The sequence below is a fragment of the Sporothrix schenckii genome (genome assembly GCF_000961545.1).
Source record: "Sporothrix schenckii 1099-18 chromosome Unknown Cont41, whole genome shotgun sequence".
Lineage (NCBI taxonomy): Eukaryota > Fungi > Ascomycota > Sordariomycetes > Ophiostomatales > Ophiostomataceae > Sporothrix > Sporothrix schenckii.
Genome location: NW_015971142.1, coordinates 1,288,535 through 1,310,493, shown reverse-complemented (window position 1 = coordinate 1,310,493; position 21,959 = coordinate 1,288,535). Strand labels below are relative to the sequence as shown.

At 52.6% G+C, this 21,959-nt stretch overlaps 8 protein-coding genes and 1 non-coding gene across 9 annotated transcripts; 3 read left to right on the top strand and 6 right to left on the bottom strand.

Annotated features, from left to right (window-relative positions):
• Nucleotides 1-215: 215 nt before the first annotated feature.
• On the bottom strand, nucleotides 216-1,309 carry SPSK_07699 (uncharacterized protein; the record flags this gene model as incomplete). Its single annotated transcript, XM_016734356.1, has 2 exons — nucleotides 216-529; nucleotides 604-1,309. 2 exons carry the CDS (start codon nucleotides 1,307-1,309, stop codon nucleotides 216-218), a joined length of 1,020 nt encoding a protein of 339 aa, XP_016590738.1.
• Nucleotides 1,310-1,937: 628 nt separating this feature from the next.
• SPSK_07122 (Sugar transporter family protein) lies at nucleotides 1,938-4,248 on the bottom strand (the record flags this gene model as incomplete). Its single annotated transcript, XM_016733790.1, has 6 exons — nucleotides 1,938-2,440; nucleotides 2,512-2,608; nucleotides 2,683-2,780; nucleotides 2,851-3,500; nucleotides 3,590-4,114; nucleotides 4,193-4,248. The coding sequence occupies 6 exons, from the start codon at nucleotides 4,246-4,248 to the stop codon at nucleotides 1,938-1,940; spliced, it is 1,929 nt and encodes a 642-aa protein (XP_016590737.1).
• Nucleotides 4,249-11,491: 7,243 nt separating this feature from the next.
• Nucleotides 11,492-11,563, top strand: SPSK_11225. Its single transcript has one exon. It is a non-coding gene; the product is annotated as a tRNA-Arg (tRNA).
• Nucleotides 11,564-12,447: 884 nt separating this feature from the next.
• SPSK_11036 (uncharacterized protein) lies at nucleotides 12,448-12,648 on the bottom strand (the record flags this gene model as incomplete). The annotated part of the gene is made up of 1 exon (XM_016737255.1): nucleotides 12,448-12,648. One exon carries the CDS (start codon nucleotides 12,646-12,648, stop codon nucleotides 12,448-12,450), a length of 201 nt encoding a protein of 66 aa, XP_016590736.1.
• A 1,405-nt stretch (nucleotides 12,649-14,053) lies between these two features.
• SPSK_07828 (uncharacterized protein) lies at nucleotides 14,054-14,962 on the top strand (the record flags this gene model as incomplete). The annotated part of the gene is made up of 1 exon (XM_016734483.1): nucleotides 14,054-14,962. One exon carries the CDS (start codon nucleotides 14,054-14,056, stop codon nucleotides 14,960-14,962), a length of 909 nt encoding a protein of 302 aa, XP_016590735.1.
• Nucleotides 14,963-16,040: 1,078 nt separating this feature from the next.
• SPSK_07715 (endo-1,4-beta-xylanase) lies at nucleotides 16,041-17,114 on the top strand (the record flags this gene model as incomplete). The annotated part of the gene is made up of 2 exons (XM_016734372.1): nucleotides 16,041-16,934; nucleotides 17,022-17,114. The coding sequence occupies 2 exons, from the start codon at nucleotides 16,041-16,043 to the stop codon at nucleotides 17,112-17,114; spliced, it is 987 nt and encodes a 328-aa protein (XP_016590734.1).
• A 136-nt stretch (nucleotides 17,115-17,250) lies between these two features.
• On the bottom strand, nucleotides 17,251-18,740 carry SPSK_07476 (uncharacterized protein; the record flags this gene model as incomplete). Its single annotated transcript, XM_016734138.1, has 2 exons — nucleotides 17,251-18,069; nucleotides 18,168-18,740. The coding sequence occupies 2 exons, from the start codon at nucleotides 18,738-18,740 to the stop codon at nucleotides 17,251-17,253; spliced, it is 1,392 nt and encodes a 463-aa protein (XP_016590733.1).
• An 865-nt stretch (nucleotides 18,741-19,605) lies between these two features.
• On the bottom strand, nucleotides 19,606-20,349 carry SPSK_07925 (uncharacterized protein; the record flags this gene model as incomplete). Its single annotated transcript, XM_016734578.1, has 1 exon — nucleotides 19,606-20,349. One exon carries the CDS (start codon nucleotides 20,347-20,349, stop codon nucleotides 19,606-19,608), a length of 744 nt encoding a protein of 247 aa, XP_016590732.1.
• A 492-nt stretch (nucleotides 20,350-20,841) lies between these two features.
• On the bottom strand, nucleotides 20,842-21,805 carry SPSK_07789 (catechol O-methyltransferase; the record flags this gene model as incomplete). The annotated part of the gene is made up of 3 exons (XM_016734444.1): nucleotides 20,842-20,883; nucleotides 20,949-21,710; nucleotides 21,779-21,805. The coding sequence occupies 3 exons, from the start codon at nucleotides 21,803-21,805 to the stop codon at nucleotides 20,842-20,844; spliced, it is 831 nt and encodes a 276-aa protein (XP_016590731.1).
• Nucleotides 21,806-21,959: the final 154 nt, after the last annotated feature.

The window sequence follows — 21,959 nt, the reverse complement described above, 5'->3', positions numbered from 1 at the left end:
CCAACCAAGTGAAGCAATCGACAATTGAATTCAGACATAAAAGTGTGCACAGTTGACAGATACAGACAGATCCTGGAGCGTGGCCTTTGCCGACGTTCCGGATAAATGATACTCGCATCATACAGCGCACAGCTCGTTCCGTGTGCCAGATTCGCAACTCTAATGCTACCGTACCCAGCCTGTATCCTTTCACGACCCACTGAACTTGGAGGTCGTTAGAATCCGGGAAAATCAAAAGGCGTCTCGTTGGGCCGCGGTCCCATGGTCGCATTGGACAGCCCGCCCACAAACGACGTGTGCAGCGAGTACAGCTCGGGACTGGCCCGGATCTCCGCCGCGTGGGCCAGCACGTCCTCCAGGTCGTGGCCGACGTCAAAGTACCGGCCCCGCAGCGCGTGCTTGGCCACGCCCGTCGCCAGCGCCACCGACACCATGCCGCCGAGGTACACCGAGTCGTTGTAAAAGTCGAGCAGGCCCCTGTACTGCGACGTGCCCACCGGGAGGGCGGAGACGCTCTCGTCAGAGTATTCTGTGCAACGCGTTAGTGTTGTGCTTGACCCCTTTTTGATCGGACGATACCCGTGAATGGACCCCGTGGCATACTCTTCGTGACCATGGTCGACCGGACGCCGCCCGGGTGCAGCGCATACAAGTGGATGTCGCTGAACCCCTCGGCGTCCGCTTCCATCTGGATGCACCCCGTCAGGTTGATCAGCGCCGCCTTGCTCGCGCAGTAGCTCGTGCTCCAGGGGAGGATGACCGTGCCCGCCCGCGATGCAATGTTGATCACGCAGCCGCTGCGCTGCGCGCGGAACGTCGGCATCAGCAGCCGCATCAGGCAATACGGCCCGTTGAAGTTGACGGCCATGTCGTACAGAAAATCCCGCGGATCCTGCTCGTACATGGGCGCCAGCATGTTGGCGCCCGCGTTGTTCACCAAAATGTCGACACGGCCGCTCGCATGGCTGTCGTCGATCGTCGCCTCGAGGATGTGATGGACGAGCTTCTCGCACGACGCCAACTCCGAGACATTGCACTGGACAAAATGAACATTGGCGGCGCCCAGCTGACGACAACGGGCCTCGAGAGTATCTGGTGGCGGGGTGCGATTGTAGACAAGAAAGAGGCGGCAGCCTGCGACAGCAAAGCTCTCTGCGTGGCCCTGCCCGATTGCACCCGCCGCGCCGGTGATGACGGCGACCTTGTCCTGCAGACTGCCGCGGAACTTGGACGGGTAGATGAAGGGATACACCTCGTTGTGAATACGTACAGTGGGCCCCTCTTTTGTCCGCTGCGATTCGTTGGCCATGATGGAGTCTGGTTTTGACGTAAATGGAGAGCTCATATATTTGCCTCGCTCTTTTTTTAACTCAAGTTCGTTAAATGTAGAAATTTGGTCAGTTTATTCATACACGCCTCATGCTCGAATACTTCCGAGCCAGGCGCTGGCTAAGTGAGATTCCAGCGGAGTCATTTCGTTGGAGTCTCGGCAGATGAGGAGAACATGACAGGCCGTTTTCATTTCCCGAACCACTCGCATGCACCTACAATGAAGGTGCGCGTTAAGGTTGAATCGTTTCTCACAATTAAGCATGGCCAACGCAAACGAGTAAACAGCTGCATATGTATTCCAACGCAAAATCGTGGCTTCATAACAACCAAAACTAACCGACAACAAAATCAAACATTGGGTATTAATTATCCAAACAGAAATAAACCAAAAGTGAGTGTCTTCGATACGAGAGAAAACTATTAGACCAATGACAAGGCACGGTCATGGCGAAGATCCAACGAACGACTCGACACGAGAAACAACATTCGAATCGTACGAGAGGCATTGGTGGCCAAAACCACCTCACTCGACTGTGCATTTCGATTAACAATATCACGCCCTAACAAGAGGGCACATCTCAGTTCCGGGCAGTACGTAGCACCCCTTAAGCGGAGTTCTCGCCCACCTGCTCGTCATTCTCGTCGTGGTACAGATCGGGACACTTGGCGGTGCGCTCCCAGAAGATCCAGCGCTTGATCCACCATGGCAGGACCGTGCTGAGCTGGTACTTGGCGAAAATGCGGTTGGGTACGGCGAAGATGTAGTCAAGCTCCTCAAGCGACTTCTGCTTGGTCTCGGGCACCGCGATGAAGATCAAGAACAAAGCGACCAGGTTCAAGCCCGCGTAGAACCCGAAGACACCGGCAGGCTGCATAGCAGAAAGCATGCGGGGCAGGGTCAGGGACAGGATGGACGCCCAGAAGTTGTTGGTGGCAACGGCCCAGGACATGCCGATCTCACGATGCGACAGGGGGAACACCTCAGCGGAGTACATGAAAGGGACAGGCCCTTCACCGGGAGAGTAGAACGCGGCGAAGAGGTAGATAAAGGTCGCGACGGCGGCAATACGGGCGTTCTTGTCGTTGATCAGGTAGCACAGACCAGCGGCTGTGGGAGACCGTTGTTAGAAGGATATTTGAAAGCAGACGACACGCAGAATCAACCGCTTGAATACGTACTAAGAAGCGTCCAGAACATGTTCGGGAAGGTGAACAACAGCAGCGTGCGGCGACCCCAGGTGTCCATCGTGAACACCGCAGGCCAAGCAAAGATAAACTGAAGAAAAAACAGTTAGCGTTTTGTATCCTGGCGTACTTATCAAGAGAGGCGCGGAAAAAGACAAGTCGTACGTTGATCAGACCGAAGCCAAAGGAAGCCCACAGAGCCGTGTAAGCGGAAATGCCACTCTGTTCAAAGATGGTGCTGCTGTAGAAAGAGATGATGTTGACTGTAGCGTGGTCAGGATGAAATGTATGGTCATATACTTGACGAATCAGGGTGAGAAGGGTGTAACGTACTACCGCACATCTGCTGCGCAATCATGACAATGCCGGAAGCCCAGGTAGCACGGCGGACACGAGGGATGGTGAAGAGCTCGATGAAACGAGTGATCATGCCGCTGTTCACGTCCAGACCAGCCTCACGGACCATGATCTCCTCCTGGACCAGAAGAGCATGAATGTAGTAGAGATCGCGGCCAGCCTGGAGCTTCGAGTTGCGGAGACGGATCAGGGAGTTCCAGGCCTGCAGGTACTTTCCCTTTTTGAGGTACCAACGAGGCGATTCAGGGCAGAAAAAGGTACCGAGAACGAGAGGCACGGCAGGGATGAAGGCAGAGCCGAACTGCAGACGCCAGCCAATGTCGCCGACCTTACCGACAGCAAGGTTGGCGCAGGTGCCCAGGAAGATACCAAAAGCCGTCCACACCTGCCACGACATAACGAGACCACCGCGAATGTTGGTCGGAGCATTCTCAGCAGAAAAGACGGGAACGGTAACTTCCTTCAGGCCCATACCGATGCCGAGAAGCATACGGCAAGCAGCCAGCTGGCCCCAGGTTTGCGACAGGGCCATACCGAAGGGAGCGAGGACGGAGAAAACAGCACCAACCCAGATGGTGCCACGGCGGCCGAGGTAGTGGTTGAGCGGGTCAGAAATCCAGCCGGAGCTAGGGTGGCGTGTCAGTATCAGCGAGAGAGGGGCAAGGCGGATGGAGAGAGTCGTCTCAAGTTCACAAGAGAGGCTGGCTTGACTTACAAGAGGCAGATGGTGATGTAGGGCATCGAGTTGACAAATCCGATGATCCAGCCGTTCTTGGCGCAAAGGCCAGTGTTGGCGTCGGGGCCGCACGATGAGCCAGCTGAGTCGGGGATGCCCAGAGCCACGGGGAACGCCAGGTTGGCACCGTTCGAGGCGGTCTGATCCCAACCCTGGATGGCGGCGGCAATGGAGTTCAGGACAATCGTGTAGTACAGGGCCCACGGGTGTCTCCAGCGGTGGAGGACCTCGTTGCGGATGTGCTCCTTGTCGGTCTCATCGAGCTCCTCAAGAGACTCAAAGCGGGCGGGGTTCTTTGCCACCAGAGCGCCCTTCTGAAGGTAGGGAAGAATGTCCTCGGGAAGGCCCTTCTCCTCGCGGAAGCGGGCAACGTCCGCGAGGAGCTGCTCACGGGGAATGTTCTTCAGGGGGTTGCGAATCTCGCCTTCTTCATTGGCAGCCAGCTGCTTCGCAATGTCCACCTTTTTGGCGGTAGCGTCATCGACGCCATTCTCAATCTTGCTGCTACAAAGGACAGGGAAAAGACAATGTTAGTAGGTAAAATGTGAGAATCGGTCATATTTGTATTGTCGAGCAACTCACGGAGCTTCAGCGTGCGCAACGACCTCCTGGTCGTCGGACGTAAACTTCTCGGCCATGGTTGTGTGGAGCTCAATTAACAAGCAAATGTCCCAATCGGGCCAACGATCGTGAAAGGGCGATGCGAGCCGGCAATGGCTAAGTGTCTAAAACTGCCGTGTCAATAACTGATAGTCGCCTGGGAGAGAAAATGGCACACACAGGTAAATCAATAAAAGAGGGGACGCCTTGGAGAAAAGGTGGAGCTGGTGTATGTTTTGCGGAGAAGAGCAACAAAAAAAAAAGATCGTGAAATCAAGGAGGGGGGCCAAAAAGGGAAGAAACGCAGCGAGAGCCGACAAAGTGACAGGCAGAAAAGGAGGGTGTGACGTCGGCACAAAATAAGACGGGTGCATGGTAAGAGACCACCATTGGGTCCATGTGTACTGTATAGGAAACAATAACAATGAACAGACTTACAAATTCAAGCGCAGAGAGAAACGGAACGAGTCAAACTCGAGTCACAAGAATCAAGAAGATTGATCAGGGAGGACCAAGTCGTGGATGTGGACAGAGTATCCAAGGTATCGACAACGGGGAAAAAGTGATGGGCAATCATTTCTCTTTATACGTAGGTGCGGGTGATGCTCTCCCTGCTTGCTATCTTGGGTATTGGGTCCCCGTCCCTTGTGGGCGCGGACACTTGCATAGAGCGTAAATTGGCCAATGCAGCGATCTGCGGGCGAAGGAGGAGAGAGGGCGGATGAAGAGGGGGGGGGGGGTGAAAGAAGGTTAGCTAGCTGCTGCTCGACATGGGGAGGTCAGGATGAAGCAACACAGCTAGCAGCTTGTTGCACACTGACGAGGCAGAAAGCTACGCTTTCTGGGGACCGGGGGGGGACATCACGGGGCATGATGGGGTCGATGATGGGGGATGGGGCTGGGGAATGTGGGTGTGAATGGAGGTGAGGAGAGAGAGTGAGGAGAAACGGGGGAAAACATGCTTTAGCACACGGGGGAGAGCAAAGGCGAGACGTGCGGATGGGACCGTCATACGAAAGGCAGCGCCATACTCAGTACTGGGGGCAGGGCGCGTTGAGAGACAGGGGAGGAGCCTTCTGGTGCCGGCTTGTTAGTTCTTTCCTCGTCGGGGATCGTTAACGGAGCAGGAGCTTCTGTGCTGAAAGTGCGAGGGGCTCTAGTTTCTCGGAAATGGCAAGTATCGACGACATGTCCAAAAAGTAAAATAGGAAACCGACGCGAAGAGTTTTTGGCATGCCTTGGCCTGAGTTACGTGTTTCTGCTTGTGTTTTTGTTGCTTCCTTCGTTCCATCTTCGTGTCGTTTGCACTTTCTTGCAAATGCCATTTTCCGCCTCCTCCTCGACCAAGATACAACATACAGCTCGCTCAGGAAAGAGGCCTTTAACAGTACTGTCTAAAACAAGCAAGAGCGATGCTTGCACCTGGTGATGTTGACTGGAGTCCAACATGGGTCAGACCAAGCTTTACGCTAAGTTAAGCACAGTTTTCTCTTCTCCCCACACAGTACGAACGTCATTTTGGAGACGTCAACGGTGCTGCAACAGTACGAACTATGCCGTTGCCGTCTCGTCTTTTTTGTAATAATCGACAACCAGGGTTGGTACGTCGTATGTCGTAATGTTACAACTGGTTCTGCTGATGCGATGCGGCATTTGATTCGCCCGGGAGATGAGCCAAGCTGCGAGTCCTCTTGTTTTTGTTGCTTTTTAATGTACGACATACGACATACGACACACACATACGACGTGCGCTGGCCGTTTGACAGAGCTCCCGAGGCTCCCTACTGAGTCGAAGGTTTATACTTTTCTCGTACTACGTGCTTTTTGGCTTGCCTGTTGTTATGAAGTTTCCCACGCTGATCATCCCTGGGCAAAAAGAAACACTACGTGTGGGGAACGGTGGGCAACACGGTCTTGCTTCGGCGTGTCCGCCACCGCCCCGTTCGCTCTTTCCCTCCCTGCGGGGATGCTTTTGAGGATGGGGAAAGGAACCCCAAAGGAGAAAGGAAACAACGACAGTGACAAAAACAAAACGGGTGCTGGCGCACATATGCGCTACTCGCTTGACACTAGAGGACGTGCTTTTTGTCTTTTTAGAACAACGTCTCCTTCCTTTCTCTGCAGACCGCATGGTCTTAATTTGAAATTTAGCAAAGACCTCCCATTTGAAAAGTACTCACTTCCAGGACCCGAAATGTAAGATGCTAAAACGAAACAAGCAATCAGGCAAAGTACTCCGCACATGACATGGTCCGAGGGAAATGCAGATGGACAAAACGTAACGACGTGAAGTTGCTGCAAAGCACGCTAGTGACTGTTTGGAGCTAAGACTGAATTAACAGCCCTGGTGGATGCCAAGGCACAAGCTAGAACGGCAGAGGAACAAAAAGTCGAGACAGAATTTGAAATAAGCCAAATCAAACCGAGGCCATGGCTAGCGACGAATCCCAGGGTCATTCCAAAAAGGGGACGATGTCGGAGGAAATGGAGCCAAGGACGCGAGAGGAAAAAGAAGAAAAAAAAAAAAAAAAAAAGAAGATAGAAAGTGGCACAGGTCTTGGTCAAGCCATGATCCGTACGAAGTACGGTGAACAGCTATGCCTTATGTCGTACTTACTCCATGTACGTCGTACAGAGGACACGTCGAGTTTGGCCGATGGGTAAGCCACTCATGGAGAACTGAAGGCGGACCACGCAGGGCAATACTGACCACGCAGGGCAATCCTGGTAGGCTTCTTGGAGGGCCAAGCCGGTAGTTTTGGGCGCGCGTTTTCGTTAACGACCTTCTATCTTGGGCCAAACGCGAGCGGGACGTGGCGCTAGTGAGCGGATGCAAAACGGGCAACGGATTTGGAGCTCGGAAACGAAACAGAGAAAATAGAGGAATAATCAAAACAAAAAGCCCGTGCTTTTCTGTATGTCGGTCTCCACACACCGAGAAGAGGACAAAGTTCGCCGGGTCTGGGCATGAGACAGCACACTTACAATAGTCGAGAAGAGGCTAAACGGGGCGTGTAAGTCTACGAACGTCCTGAAACGGGACAAGGAGGGAAAGGCTTCGAAGACAAGCATTCAAAAGGTAGCGAGAATATGAGCGAGGTCAGAACGGCGTAGGTCATTTGAGAAGAACCTCAAGACTCAATGTTCATGGATATATTTTGAGTAAATATATGTATCTACTATTTTGAGAGGTTAGGTGTTAGGTGTGGACTCGGCGGCTAGTCTGCCAGCTGCAGGAAAAATAGGTTAAGAAAAGTCCCGGGACGGGAAGGAAATAACCATACCTATTCATTTGCAGCATGGACCTCGCCAGCTTGCCTAGGAATCTACGGAGCACGACGTCCTCTACGGCGTGCAATCTCGGACTGAACTCCTACGAGCCCTGCTATCTGTGTTTTTTGTCTCTCACTTGCATTGGTTCCCAGCTCGCGGGATGATCAACATGAACGACAACACGGAATACGATAGGGACGAGTGGGTGAACGTGTGGTGAGACAAGTTTGGTTGGACCACGAGTCCCGCCATGGAAGACTTGGGAGAGCTCGAGGAGGGTGCCCTGATTTTCCCTGCTTTCCCTGCTTTTCCCTGCATGGCGTGCCGTGTTCCCTGCCCAGGCTCATCACTTTCCGTCCATTGAACAATATGGTACAGGTTTTTGTCAGCGAGAACTAATAAAAAAAAACTCAGAAGTTGCGAAAGGGAAAGCCTGTTCACAAAATACGTCAGGTCACAAGATCTTTTGGATGGGGTAACTAGCGTAGGATTCCATGCTGCCTTTCGACTTGAAGCGGAGTGAGATTTCTACTTCAACCATATCACGGGTGAGATGACGTGAAAGGAGATGTCAAGACTCTTTGTCCCTTTTCTGTGTTCATGGCTTCCCCTTTCTTTTTCGGGGCCAACAGACCTCCTTCTGGAAAAGAAAGTCACTTGGCGTACAAAGGTAAACAACGATCAAGCAGAGCCAAAATGGGCCTCTTCTTTTTCCGGGGATCATGGTGCGGCTCGTTGGATGATGATGCCTGTTTGAAGGTTTCTTTTTGTTTCTTCCAATGAGGAGGTGCAGTAAACTTATTATGGGGCCATCGATGGCAATCGGCGGCACCTTGCCTACCTTAGCGCTAGCGCAGTGGAGGATCGTCGGGGGAGGGTAAAGAAGAGGAAAAGCAAATGACCAGAACAGCCAAAATGGTGGGGTACATAGCTCCATGGGGCCATGTCCTATTGCTGAGTACTACAACACCTGGTTGCAGCACAGCGCACAGCCCAAGCAAAGCCAGGAAACGGGCGCCCAACGACATAGTTCCAATTGGTGTGCTTTTTGAAGCTGTTCAAGGTGCCTTGGCCAGGTTTTCCGCTCTTCCCAACTCGCTTACAACATCTTCGGCTTCCTTTTCTGGCCGCCCTGTTTGCTCCCTCTGTGTCTCTGCTTGCCTAGCTGCCGGAACGTGCAGAATTTTCTTGTTCCGGCACCCTTTTCTCTCCGTCTCCTCTCCCCCTTGCCAAACAAAATATGACTCTATTCCCCCTCATTTCTCACCCTAGGCACCGTTGCTTTCGCTCTCTCCGAGATGGTCGGATGACCACAAAGTTACCTGGTCCAGTCGAAGGAAAGATAGAAAATGTAGGACTCTCGCAGTGGAGACTAGACGATGCAAATGGCCATCCGTGGCTTCCGGCGGCGCATTCGACAGAAACCAGCAACGTCCGAGGTGCAGTGACGAAAGTTTGCGTTGGATGTCGTTGTTGAAGAAAACGACAGTCGTCCCCGCAATTTTTTATTTCCTTACACTTAGCTACGATCTACGATGTAAGAAATGGCCTGTGTGCCGCCCCCACGATACGCACGAAGAGAAATAGCCGATTATGAATGGAGTACACTGTCCGTCGTACATTTCACGATGTATAAACTATGACGGGACCCGTAGGGATGTAACCCCGGACTTCTCCGCCGGTGTGATGTCATGTGTTGGTGTGTGTGTGCCGTTCTGAGAGTTTCGTCTAAAGTGAAGCATCGTGAAGAAGCGACAGCCGAAGGCGCGGCTGCGCTAAAAAGGAAACAGTACGCCACGCATAACCACTTTCGGTAGAACCTAACCCATGCAAGCCGCATATGGCGCGCATTGCCATCGAATCGTCGATTTCACGATCAAAAAAAGAGATCTGGACAAGCGATCGGATGCCAGTCGAGAGTTTGATACAATACATCTAAACTTTGTCAAAAGTCCATCCATTGTCGGGGAGACAACTTTCTCTTCTCAACTCAACTCAAAAAAAAAAAAAAAAGGCAAAATTAATAAACTCAAACTCTTTTCTGGGCGACCATGTTGCCGCTTTTGCCGACAAAAGAACTCAACTGTCCTCGAGCGGTCGACGCAAACACAGTTTCCCTGCACTGTATGGGGCGTCGGTGCCCACTGAAGCCTAACTGCCTAGCGCACCCTGTTTGTGCTTTGGCGGGGGTTGGGGTATGGCTACGAAGGCCCCAGAGCACTTGTGTCCATCCCATCAAGAGTCCAGACCACGGGGGTTTTCTCCTAGAAACGCCCGTAGCGTCTAAGGCGGGGGCTTCAGGTGGACGAGTTAAGTGTCAAAAACATCTGAAAAGAGCGCCAAGGAAGGATGGACTCCACCAAATTGCCGCAGCATGTCTCTAACGTACTTACGTCGTAGAGTCACGAGAGGTCCCAGACTAAGGAAACAAACAGGAAAATCGAAAAAAAGAATCCATATTCCATAGACGTGGCCCTGCTTCCAGGAAGTTTGGATCTAGACTAGCAAATTCTCCAAATAAATATCAAAATAGGTGAAGAATTACGAAGCACCAACAAAAGAAACGAAAGTTTATCTTGCATGCACCTACCATTCTTTTAAGGCCGTTATATCTACATAGTAGGAGACCATGGACGATGCGATCAACCGCTACTGGTTACTTTGTCGGTGTATGTCGTACAGGGACAAAAAACGACGAGACAAAAAGCCCTCACCTCATCATACTTGCGGGAACAATCTGGAGAGCCCACGAGGGCACCCCATGGAGACTGGCAAGAAAGCGAGCAAGTCTGGAAACGGATGTGAGCTTTCGCTGCAGGGATCTCTTCCGCCACCATTGCAGCGTTCCACGCATCTATGCATCTGTCTTCTCTGCAGTTACCCAGTCTGTACACCGAGTGGTATCTTGCAGGAAGACGGTTGAGACGGGAGTGGCAACTAAGGGGGCGTCTTCTTAGAAGAACCAGAAGAAGTTTCGCAGAAGGGCCAGAGGGTCTAGATCGTCAAAAGTTGTTGGAGCTGTTCACCTTACTCCTCTGCCGATCAACACATAATCCTAGCCGTCTTAGCTCCAGCTACGTTACGACATCCATGATCGCTCCATGGCCATGGCGTTGAACTTGCACTGTCAGAGGCTTTTCTCGGACAGAAATTTCGACGAAAGTTTTGACGACAGATTGTCTCCATTGCCATTACCAGTATCCACTGGCATTTTTTTATAATACCGTGCGGCCATAGTCCATAATTACATCCTCCTGCAAGGATCGAATGAGAGACACCAAGCAGCACACTCACCGCATCGGGTTGCCCAAACGAGATCAGGTACCTCGCAAAACTCAAACCGTGGCCTCGGGAAGCTCGAAAACAGCTCAGAAGGCAAGGTGTGAGCAGGTCCCATTCACTGCTACGTGTAAAGAAGCGATCCACCGGAGATTGTTACCGTACCTTTCCCAACGGATATATGGCGAGGATGTACGACGGATTTTGAGGCTTTTGTTTTTTCACATCCGTGCGGGCAGCTCCTTTTTTCACTTTCTGGATTTCTTATTAAAGTTGTATTGCCACATATAAGAGCAGAAATCTGGCTAGGAATGATAAACAGTGTGATTTGGGAAACTAACTGACACAAGTACTCACCCTTGAAAAATTTGAAGACCTTCCTAAAGGAACTTTTACAAAGTAGCCGTCCAGCACAGCGCAAATCGGAGAGAAATACCTGTTTGGGTAGCAGCTCATTGTTCTCCATAGCCGACAGGAAGGTGCCACTAAACTCATAATCGGGCGTTAACGGCGGCATCTTGTCAGTCACATAGATAATACATGAGTTGACGTGGACTGGGAGGAAAGATGCACGATGAATGTTTGCAAGTGTTGCCCATTAGAGGTCCGTGAAACTCGTGGCTTGTCATTGGTTGTTTTCGTTTCGTGGCCGTGTAAGTCGAAAACGTCCCACTTCAGGTGCACTGAGCTTTAGAAGATTGTTTAGGGCAAACTCTTGTCCACGTGAGTGGTCGGGTGGCCTAATGGTAAGGCGTCACATTTCGGCTGTGAAGATTGGGGGTTCGAGCCCCTCCTCGATCGAAAGTTCTTTTTGGGGTCGATAAACGTGAGAAAAGGGGAAGGTTGTTCTCTTTTTTTGTTGAATTTTGTTCGCTCATATTTATTAATTACTTTTTTATTTTACTTTCGAATTTTTTAGTCTAAGCAGTCTCCCCCAATACATGAAAACATTCATCGACGGTGTATACATGACAAAAGTTCCAAGCTTGCTTACGCCCAGAAAGCAATCGAGGTCATTGACACAACCGTCAACGCCTTGCCCCGTCTTCTATTTTGTTTGATGTGCAAATTGACGTCACTATGATCGGTCCCGATGGTTTATATCATATTAGCACTAAAGATGATTCAAAACAGGCTAAGGACACATGTTTCTAGTAGGTACGGCTTTCCAGCGGCATGGTTGAGTGTGATGGTAGTCGGATAGACTTTCCACACGCCTTTTCACGATCTTTCGTCCTTGTCATGCCATGTCACGATCCGGTGTACTCCGCCCTAGCTCAAACGGGCATCTCGCAGCCAAGAGCCCCCTTCGCCCTCCCACTCCAAACCTGCTCGCTGCAGGGATCGTCGTATTTCATGTACTCGTTATATGTCCTTCGTTTCAAGATAAGTATTTCTTGGATGGTGAAAGTGCGGGAGAGTGGCAGATGACCCGGGACCTGGGTGGTATCCGTGAATCAAGTTCCAACATTTTTCGTTGTCCCGGTTGCCTGGTCGGCCTATCTCGTCTGATTAGCCCTCGCTGCAGGTTGTCGCCTCTGTCCTCTTGCCTCCTCCCTCTCACCGTATAGCTTTTCCTTTTCGTTAAAAGTTTTCTTTTCCATTTTTGTTCGTCATTTCCCGACGTTTCGCCTTTCGGCATACCCACGAACTAGCTCACGACCAGGGTATCAAGTCAGCCCCGTCTACTGGGCTGCCTGGGCATTTACTTTGGCCCGTTCCTGCGCTTGTGTGGAGGACGCAAGTTCATCCTCGGCCGTCCGCTTTGGCGGTTGCTTGAAGCCACCAATTGGATCGCACATGACGTAGCAGACGCCAACCATGCAGAAGAGGATCGTGTAGATCCCGGCAAGGTTCGTAACATCGGACGCGGTCCACGGTTCCATTGTGTCGGTGTTTGTGCGAGGACGGATAGGGTGACGGTGAGAGGTGAGGAGGTGTGTATGCGTCTGGATAGAGAGAGAGAAACAGGCTGATGGTCGGCGTGATGTGTTGGATTGCATCCGAGGCTGACAGATAGGGATCGTTTATCGTATCTCGTACAACAGTCTAGATTGGGCAAAACGGTTAGTTCTCGTAGCTGCAGTTGTGCGTCGTTGGTGATCGTCCTTGTGATGCTTCTAGCTATCCCAACCAAAATAGAGCTCCGTTTTGGGAGAGCTTACCTAGAGAGCGCGATTTTGGATCTACACCTCTTAGAAGGTATCTTTCACTTGTGTCTCGTGAAGGAGCAATGCCGTCGCAATAGGAAATCAACAGTTGTTTTGGAGAATATCGCGAGAACAGTCAAGAAACGGAGAGGTTGGCATGGAGTGGCTATCCCCAACAATCGGAACTATCGGACATGTGCAAGGGAGCTTCCGACAAGACGCCAATGGTGAGTAAGTCCATTCGTCAGCTACTTGGCGGTGGGTCTTCGGCGCGCCAACAGAGTGTCTAGCAAAAGACACCAATCAAAAAGTGCAGCACCGATGCAACGACGAGAAAAAGCAAAATAAAGATGCAGCAATTTGTGAACGAAAAACGTGTATGTCCAAAATGAGCAAGATCGCATAGCAAGAAGGTACGACCCTCGAGTCGCTGCCAATTAAGACTTTCCTGGGTATGATGTCGGAAGGTACGATGCGTCTGTATTATGGTTTTGAAATTGGCATGTGATATCACGACTGCTTGTTTCCCCGTGCTTTGGCACACACGAACCAATGCTGTCCTCCCATTTCGCTTGCGAAATAGCTTCACACGCGCAAGATGCTTGGTGAACACTGCAGGGGCAATCTCGTATGGGCTTTATCTCAACGTGTATCAAGTATAGAGCCTCAAAGCTTGAAGGATGCAAAGGCCAGAGACATCATCCTGGGTTAGAAGCTTAATGCTTTCCCGTGTCGAGTGGGGTCGCTCTTTCCACCCCGCACACAAGGTCCTTCCAAGTCGATCGTGTCTGCACGGAGTAGCAATCCTGGATATCAGATGGAAAGAGCGATGCAGTTGCCGGGTGATCAGCGAAACAAGGCCGGCACAGAGCCTCACAGTTGGCATCGTAGCGAGTTCCTTGGGCCGTCGCTTGTTGCTGCCCCGCGTGGCGCAACGGCTTGAACGGCTTGTCGGCATGCCGCCGCCAAACCGAGCTAAGAGGGACTTAACGGCTCGACCACCCCTCGACCTATCTCCACGTTTGAAAGCACGCGTTTTTAATCGACTTCAATCGCCCCGACTCTTTTGTCACGGTTTCTTATCGCCAGCGACGTCTGCATGTTCTCGCCCGTGTGCTACCTCACCGAGGCCGACATAACCATGGCTTCTTCGACCCCGCTGCGCGTCGGCTACGTGCCCGAGCACTTCTCGACTCCCATCCACTACGCAAAGACACTCTTTGGCCTCGATGCCGAGACGATCCCCTACCCTTCCGGTACCGGCCACATGATTACTGCCCTGCGCGCAGGCGACATTGACGTCGGCATCGGCCTGACCGAGGGCTGGGTGGCCGGACTGGGCAAGGAGGAGCCCGGCCAGGGCGGCTACCAGATTGTCGGCACCTACGTCGAAACGCCGCTGTGCTGGGCCATCTCGAGCGGCTTTGACCGCACCGACATTGCGTCTGTCGACGATTTGAAGGGCGGCAAGATTGGTGTGTCGCGTATTGGGTCGGGCAGCTTTGTCATGGGATATGTGCTCGCGGACCAGCAGGGCTGGCTGACAGCGGCCGATCCGGCCGACAACAAGCCGTTCTCGGAGACGGTGATCCTCAACACGTTTGAGAACCTGCGCAAGGCAGTCAACTCGGGCGCGGCGGACTTTTTCATGTGGGAGCACTTTACGTCGAAGCGGTACTACGACAACCAGGAGATCAAGCGCGTCGGCGAGATCTACACGCCATGGAGCAGCTGGAAGATTGTGGCGTCGACGGCCGTGGTTGGGTCGCCTGACAAGGAGGTGCAGCTGCAGGACCTGTTCAGCAAGCTGGACCAGGGCATTGCTCACTTCAACGCCAACCCGGAGGAGTCGGTCAAGTACATCAGCACGGCTCTGGACTACTCGGAGGAAGATGCGCGGGAGTGGCTCAAGACGGTGCGCTTCCCCAAGAACACGAGCGGTGTGAGTCTGCCAACAATTGAGAACTGCATCAGCATCCTGCAGAAGGCAGGCGTACTGGTCAAGGGCAAAGGCGCCGGTGCGAACGCCATGATCACCAAGCAACGATAGACTGATGAATATGTAAATGAATATAATTTATATGCACAATACTTTGCAGTGGTTATTTTCTCAATAAATTGGGGCAAATATGTGAAAATATGCATAACAGACCATTAAGGCTAACGGCCCGCAGTGAGCTTCGCAAAAGAGCAGAAGTACGGGGTAGAGGACTTTTGCCACCGCTTGTTGGAGAACTCGATGAACCCTGCACTCTTTAAGTGTCTTGGGAGCAATATCGACGGCTATTAACGTGTTTCTTGGGCAAGGTACATGCGTAATGGCCATCTTCCGTCCGAACGCGTACAAAGCTCCGCGGCATAGCACGGCGGCTAGAGAAGCCATATTAAGTTTGCATTCGACTCCCGGGATAAACAGCCGACGGCGAGATTGTATTACCTTAGGCCTTCAGTTTCTGTTATTTTCCCCTCTGCCCCATATTCCATTGGTGATATTTGTTTTATTATCGATGCAACCCCACAGATCCGGTATTTGAATGCAGTCTTGGCCCAGGCTACCCTCTTTAACCGAAGATTGGTATCATAAATGGAGTTTGTTTGGTTCCTGCGGCTAATTCAATATAGGACGGCCACATCGGGATGAGGGAGAGCGGAGAAACGACCTCACTCCTCGCTACTCCACATCTTGAAGATGCGCAATATACCACAGAAAGCGCATGTGTTCGTTGCAGATCGTGGTTTGGCCCATTCGTATATTGTGAGTGTCTTGGCATAGGTAAATGTGTGCCGCCCGCCGGTACACTTGTGTCGTTCAGAGAGCCTTCACCACTACGATACACTCGACCATTGCACAAAATGCGCAGCCATTGGGATATGGTTTGGGCGAATTGTTCGGTTTATCCTAATAGGAAAAATAATTAAACACATAATTTACACGGGCATTAGAAAGCGTGCGGAAATTAGGAGGTGTTCGTGAGGGGCCTGGTGGAATCTTCGCTTGAGACCTCAGGACAAACAGACATAAAAACGAGCGTTCTCCAGGTTCCTGGATTTGACGTCGAGCCAGGTCTGTGTCTGTTTTGTTGCCAACTCCAAAACATTTAATTCATCATTCTTTATCCCTTCCAACTATGAAGTCCACTTTCCTTCTTTTGCTGGCACCGCTGGCCGCCATGGCCGCGCCCGCGGCCGATGTCTCGCCGCGCCAGGCCACCCAGAGCATCGACGCGCTTATGAAGGCCAAGGGAAAGCTGTACTTCGGCACGTGCAGTGACCAGGGCCGTCTGACGTCGGGCAAGAACGCGGCCATTATTGAGGCCAACTTTGGCCAGCTGACGCCCGAGAACAGCATGAAGTGGGAGAGCACAGAGAGCCAGCAGGGCAAGTTTACGCTGTCGCAGGCGGACTACCTGGTGAACTGGGCGACGGAGCACAACAAGACCGTCCGCGGACACACGTTTGTGTGGCACTCGCAGCTGGCCGGCTTTGTGAGCCAAATCCGCGACAAGGCCAAGCTGACGTCGGCGATCCAGAGCCACATCACGACCATTATGACGCACTTCAAGGGCAAGGTCCGGGCCTACGACGTGTGCAACGAGATCTTCAACGAGGACGGCTCGCTGCGCAACTCCGTGTTCTCGCAGGTGCTCGGCGAGGACTTTGTTAAGATTGCCTTTGAGGCCGCCCGTGCTGCTGACCCGGACGCCAAGCTGTACATCAACGACTACAACCTGGACAGCCCCAGCGCGGCCAAGCTGACCAACGGCATGGTTGCACACGTCAAGAAGTGGCTTGCTGCTGGCATTCCCATTGACGGCATTGGCTCGCAGGGCCACATCACCTCCGGCGGCGGTGCCAACCTGGCTGGTGCCATCAAGGCGCTGGCTGCTACTGGCGTCAAGGAGGTTGCCGTCACGGAGCTTGATATTCAAGGCAACAATGCCGCCGACTACGCGACGATCACCAAGGGCTGTCTTGCCGAGTCTGCTTGCGTCGGTATCACTGTGTGGGGTGTTCGCGATCCTGTACGTTATTCAGTTTTGCTGGATTATTGTTTCGTTCACATTTGCTTCTCTGTTTGTCCAGTCAAACCTATGCTAAAACTCAACTAGGACTCGTGGAGACCCTCGGGCAACCCGCTGCTCTTCGACTCCAGTTACGCGCCCAAGGCGGCGTACAACTCCATTGTCGCGGCCCTCTCGTAAACCGGAACCCCCCAAAAATTGGTGAAAAGTCTTCCGAATTTGACAGAAGAGACCGAGACCACAGAAAAACGACTTTGCAAAGAGTGCAGAGTGTACATAGTCGAGCCGCAAAATTCAGATGAGTTTGTCCCATTATTTACAGCCTGCTGTGGTCCAAGTACGTGAGGCCGGAGTTACTGGGAACAATGGCATCGTAGTCAAAGGGCCGGTTGCGATGCAGCGGAATGTGGTTGTAGCGAGGATCAAAGACGGCTGCGTAGGTCATGCGGTAGGCGCTGAAGGCCATTGTCGTGCCAATCGCGGCTCCGGCCACAATGTCGTACCAGTTGTGGAAAGCATCAATGGTCAACGCACCACCAATGAGCGTGGCAACGAGAATTGGGGCGTAGAACAGATGCAGCTTCCACAGCTGGGTGTGCTGATGCGAAAATATTTTGAACTTGCCATTCAAGTACAGACTGAGGAAGACAAACCCAGCAAACCCGGCTGTAGTGTGACCCGAAGGAAAACTGGAGAGAGCGTCATTGATTTGGCGCGGGTCGCCCGTGCAGATCTCGCGGGTGTAGTACATGTTGTTGAAGCCGGACGCAATGTAAGCCGACCTGTGAGGAGGCAGCGTTTTGGCGAGTGACAGGTCCGGCTTGCACACGTCTAGGAAGTGAGGGCGGAGACCGCCGATGAGCCACTTGATGATGACCTGGAAGACGACCGAGTTGCTGAGCGAGTACAGCACGCCAAAGATTGCATTGTTGGCGTCCCAGAACGAACGAACGTACAGCTGAAGCAGCACTAGGATCACCACCGGCACAAAGGGACCAAGGAATATGGCCAACCAAGACGGGATGATTTCATCGCGCAGAGGGAAGGCGAACTGCGGATAGACAACCTCATTGTTGTGGTTGAAGACGGCAAACGAGCGAGACGCCGGCGGTTTGGAGAGGTACAGCTGGAAGAGCTATTTATTAGTGTCAGGCGTCCGTATTGGGACATGGATAGGTGCAGAAGAGGAATTGACTTCAAGTAGATATAAATGGGATAAAGGAGGCAACTCACAATACCTGCAGTTGTAGTGGTAGCCAGAATTGTAATAATGTCCACTATAGAGTAACGTATCCATTTGGCGGCAAAGACGCCAAAGTCCTTTGCAGGCGAGATCATGCGATTCACGAAGCAAAAGTAGCAACGGCAGCAAATGCAACAGCAGTGCAAGAAGCAGTGGACGACGCAACAGACGTGATGGCAGAACCAGCAGTAGCAGTGCAAGAAGCAGTGAATGACGCTACAGAAATAATTGCAGTAGGAGCTTAACGGGAAGGCCGTGATGAAAGCCACCACCATTCGCACAATCGCAATCACGCGGTCGACCGTTGACGCTGGGGGTGGTGGAGGCGGCTTGTTGGACGTCGTAGGGTTTGTAGTTTGGCTTGCCAGGGGTACTGTATCAAGCACTGACTTGGATAGCAGCAGTTCTGACATGTTATCGGCTGAGCTCATTTTGACGACCGGTACCTTGGCGTCTGCCTCGGCCTTTGAGCCCCACGTTGGGAAGTCAAAGGAAACCGAGACCTTGAACCAAGGAGAAGAGTAGGACGTGCTGACGCGTTGAGCGAGCTGGTCCGAGTTCATAGGGCGCTGGCCAGAAACAGAACATAGGAAGTGAGAACAAGAGAAGGGGGATAAAGAGAAGAATGAGAGGAAGAAAACTGCAGCGAAGTTGTCTGTAGAAGCTCTAGGATAAGGATATGGATGAAAGCGGCCGGTTGTTGTAGGATGGGCGGCGAGAAACTGTATAAGAAAGCTAAGAAGAGGGGATATTCGAAGAGAAGAAGTAAAGGAGAGGAGGGTAAACAAGATAAAAGCAGGGAGCAAGGCACGAGACACAGTGGACAGTGGAATACGTCAGGACGATGATGCGGCAAGACCGCCAGATACCTCTGGTGGCGCTTTCCCTGAGATGCGACAGAAAAAGGTGTAACAGGAGCGCTCTTTCCTGGTATTGAATGACAACACCACAGAGCTGGGACGCGCTTGCCGTGAGGCAAACGATGACTGCAAGAGCAGTTCTCACTGCTTCTTCCAAAATGACTTGCATCCTGCCCTTTTGGGTTATCCGCTCCTTCCTCACGGTCCCAATGTAGCTGCCCAATTCGAATGCTAGATTTTCCACACTGTGCCTTCCAGATATCGACGTTGGTCCCGGCCGTTCTTTCTCTTGTTGACAGCGGACGTACATCGTCGCTTCCGAAACGAACAACATATGGTTTCCTTCCCTTTGGATACCATTGCAATGTGTTCATCACCTTTCTTATCAAAAACGATACCATCCATCGTTTCCCTCGTAATACTGCCACATTATGATCACAGTGAAACTCAAAAAGACAGTACCGTTTGTCCCTGGCCGACTCATTGGTAAAAGGTTGATGTCGTTTTCCATTTTCGCTGCTCATCGTTTACTAAATGGAACCAGAATACCACGCCTGTCACGGAAACCTTACCACGGTTTCCGCTCGCCGTCCTTGCCAAAAAAGGTAACATTGTCCTCGTCCTTCAGGCCGTGCAACACCTTGAGCATGCCCGATACGGAATCCGATGGCTCGAGCAGCGCTCCATCTCCGCCCAGCCGCGTCTTGACCCAGCCGGGGTCCATGGCAATGACGACGGCCTGCGACAAGCCGCGCGCGCGCACGTCGTAGCCCTGGTGCACCGTCAGCATGTTGAGGGCGGCCTTGGTCAGGCTGTAGCCAATGCTCTTGCGGGGCTCCATGGTGGCGCTCAGTGCCAGGCTGCCGAGACCCGACGTCATGTTGAGGATGCGCACGGTGGGCGCCAGAGCCTCGCGGTCGACCAAAAACTCGACGACCTTGGCCGGGCCGACAACATTGACAGCCATTTGCTCGGTGAGCAGGACGGGGTTGAGCGACAGGCTGTCCTGGTCAGGCGGGGTGCCGTTGATGCCAGCGTTGACGATCAAAAAGTCAATTTTGGTATGGGAGGGACCCGTGCTATCGGCAAGGACGTTGCGCGCAACCTGATTGGCAAAGATGTGGACGGACTGGACGCTGGACACGTCGCACTCGACGATGTGCGTGGTGGGGGAGGCGACGGCATCGAGGTCGGTGCGGTCGGCATTGGGCCGCACGGTGGCGATGATGGTGTTGTCTGGAGACTTGGCGAGCTGGCGCACAAACTCGAGGCCGAGGCCCCGGTTCGTGCCCAAGATGCAGTACGTAGGCATGGTGCTGTTGGGAGGTGAGTAGCGAGGAAGAGGGAGGGGACAATTGTCTGGAAAGGAAGACCTGCGGTGACTACGACTCAATGGAACTATCAATGGTAGGCTATGTCTTGAGGAAAGGTGGAGGTTTTGAGAGCTGGCAGAAGCTATTTAGCCGCGATTAGCTTTGCGGATCGAGATGCGCATGTCCATTGGCCAACCAGATCAAGCTTTGACAGCAGCTTTGGTACGAGCTTGATACGTAGCGTAGACGTTCTGGCAAAATAGCCCAACTGTGGATGTTTCGCGAGCTGCTATGCATACTGGCAGAGGTGCAGTGAGCTTGGGAATTTCCGATAACTTGAAAATGTGAGTTTGCCACTTCCTTAATTTCCAGGTTCTTAGGCCATGTCTTTACTTCAATTCTTTTATTTATCATATTCGATAGTATGCCTAACAAGTCAAGTGCAACATTTCAGCATCGCATGGTTGAATAACCCGCGTCTCACGACTCCCTCACGATCCCAGAGACACCACCTTTGTGACTTCTACAATTTTCTGGAAAAAAAGAAAGTTAGCAGGGAGTTTTATAGCATAACTACCACCACCAGATGATTGCTTACCGACGGGCTACCACCAAACCCACCACCACCGGGCCGGCCAGGACCGCCGAACCCACCGCCGATTCGCTTCTGTGGCGGCTCCGGCGCACTGTCAGCGTCGTATGAGGTCGTCTCAAACTTGACAGCGCCCGGCTCGCCGCTGCCACCGTTTTTGACGTACGCCACATAGTCGGGCGCACCGGGGTAGTCGGTGTTGTCGGCCACGATGAGCGAGCCGACGCGCAGCACGCCGAGCGACTCGCACAGCTGCAGGTCGGGTTTGTAGCGAGGCTCCCAGTGGTCGATGAAGACGACGTCGACCGAACCGGGCGGGAGGACACCATCGGTCACGAGTTTGCTGAGAGACACATCGCCGGGGCCTTCAAGCACGGTAATCTGGGACGCCCGGCCGGCCGCTTTGGCAAAATCGCGGGCGATCTGGGCCCTGGCCGGGTCGAGCTCAAACGTATAGACGTGGACGTCGGCACCCACGCCGCCCTTGTTGACTTCTTCAAGAAGTGTCACCCAGCGCAGGGCAGAGTAGCCGACATAGGCGCCAAACTCAACGAGGGTGCGGGGCGGGACGGGCATGGCGGCCAAGGCAGCGGCGGCCTGGGCCATCTTGGCCGGTCCAAAGAGCATGGGCACGCGGTTTTCGCGGGCATAGGCCTCAATGGCGGCAGGCAGAGCTTTTGGGTCGCTCTGAAAGGCGGCCTGTTGGTCAGCGGGCAGTGCGAGGATATGCTGGTGCAAGCCGGCGGCGCGCTCGGCGACCATCTTTTCCTGTGAGAGAGAAAAGGGCATGTTAGTCACAACGAGGAACGCACTGCGTAGAAACAGAAGAAACATACAAAGTCAGGGCGGTATTGGTTCGACATGATAATGTTGTGGGTGTTTGAGGTACTGTTGTTTGAAAGGTAAGATACAGTCTGCAAGCGGCTTGAATGGGATACAGAAGAGGACACAAGGGAAAGTAAAGATCAAGACAGCTTCGGACAGAACGAAGACTTCTGTCAACTCTTATAGAAACAA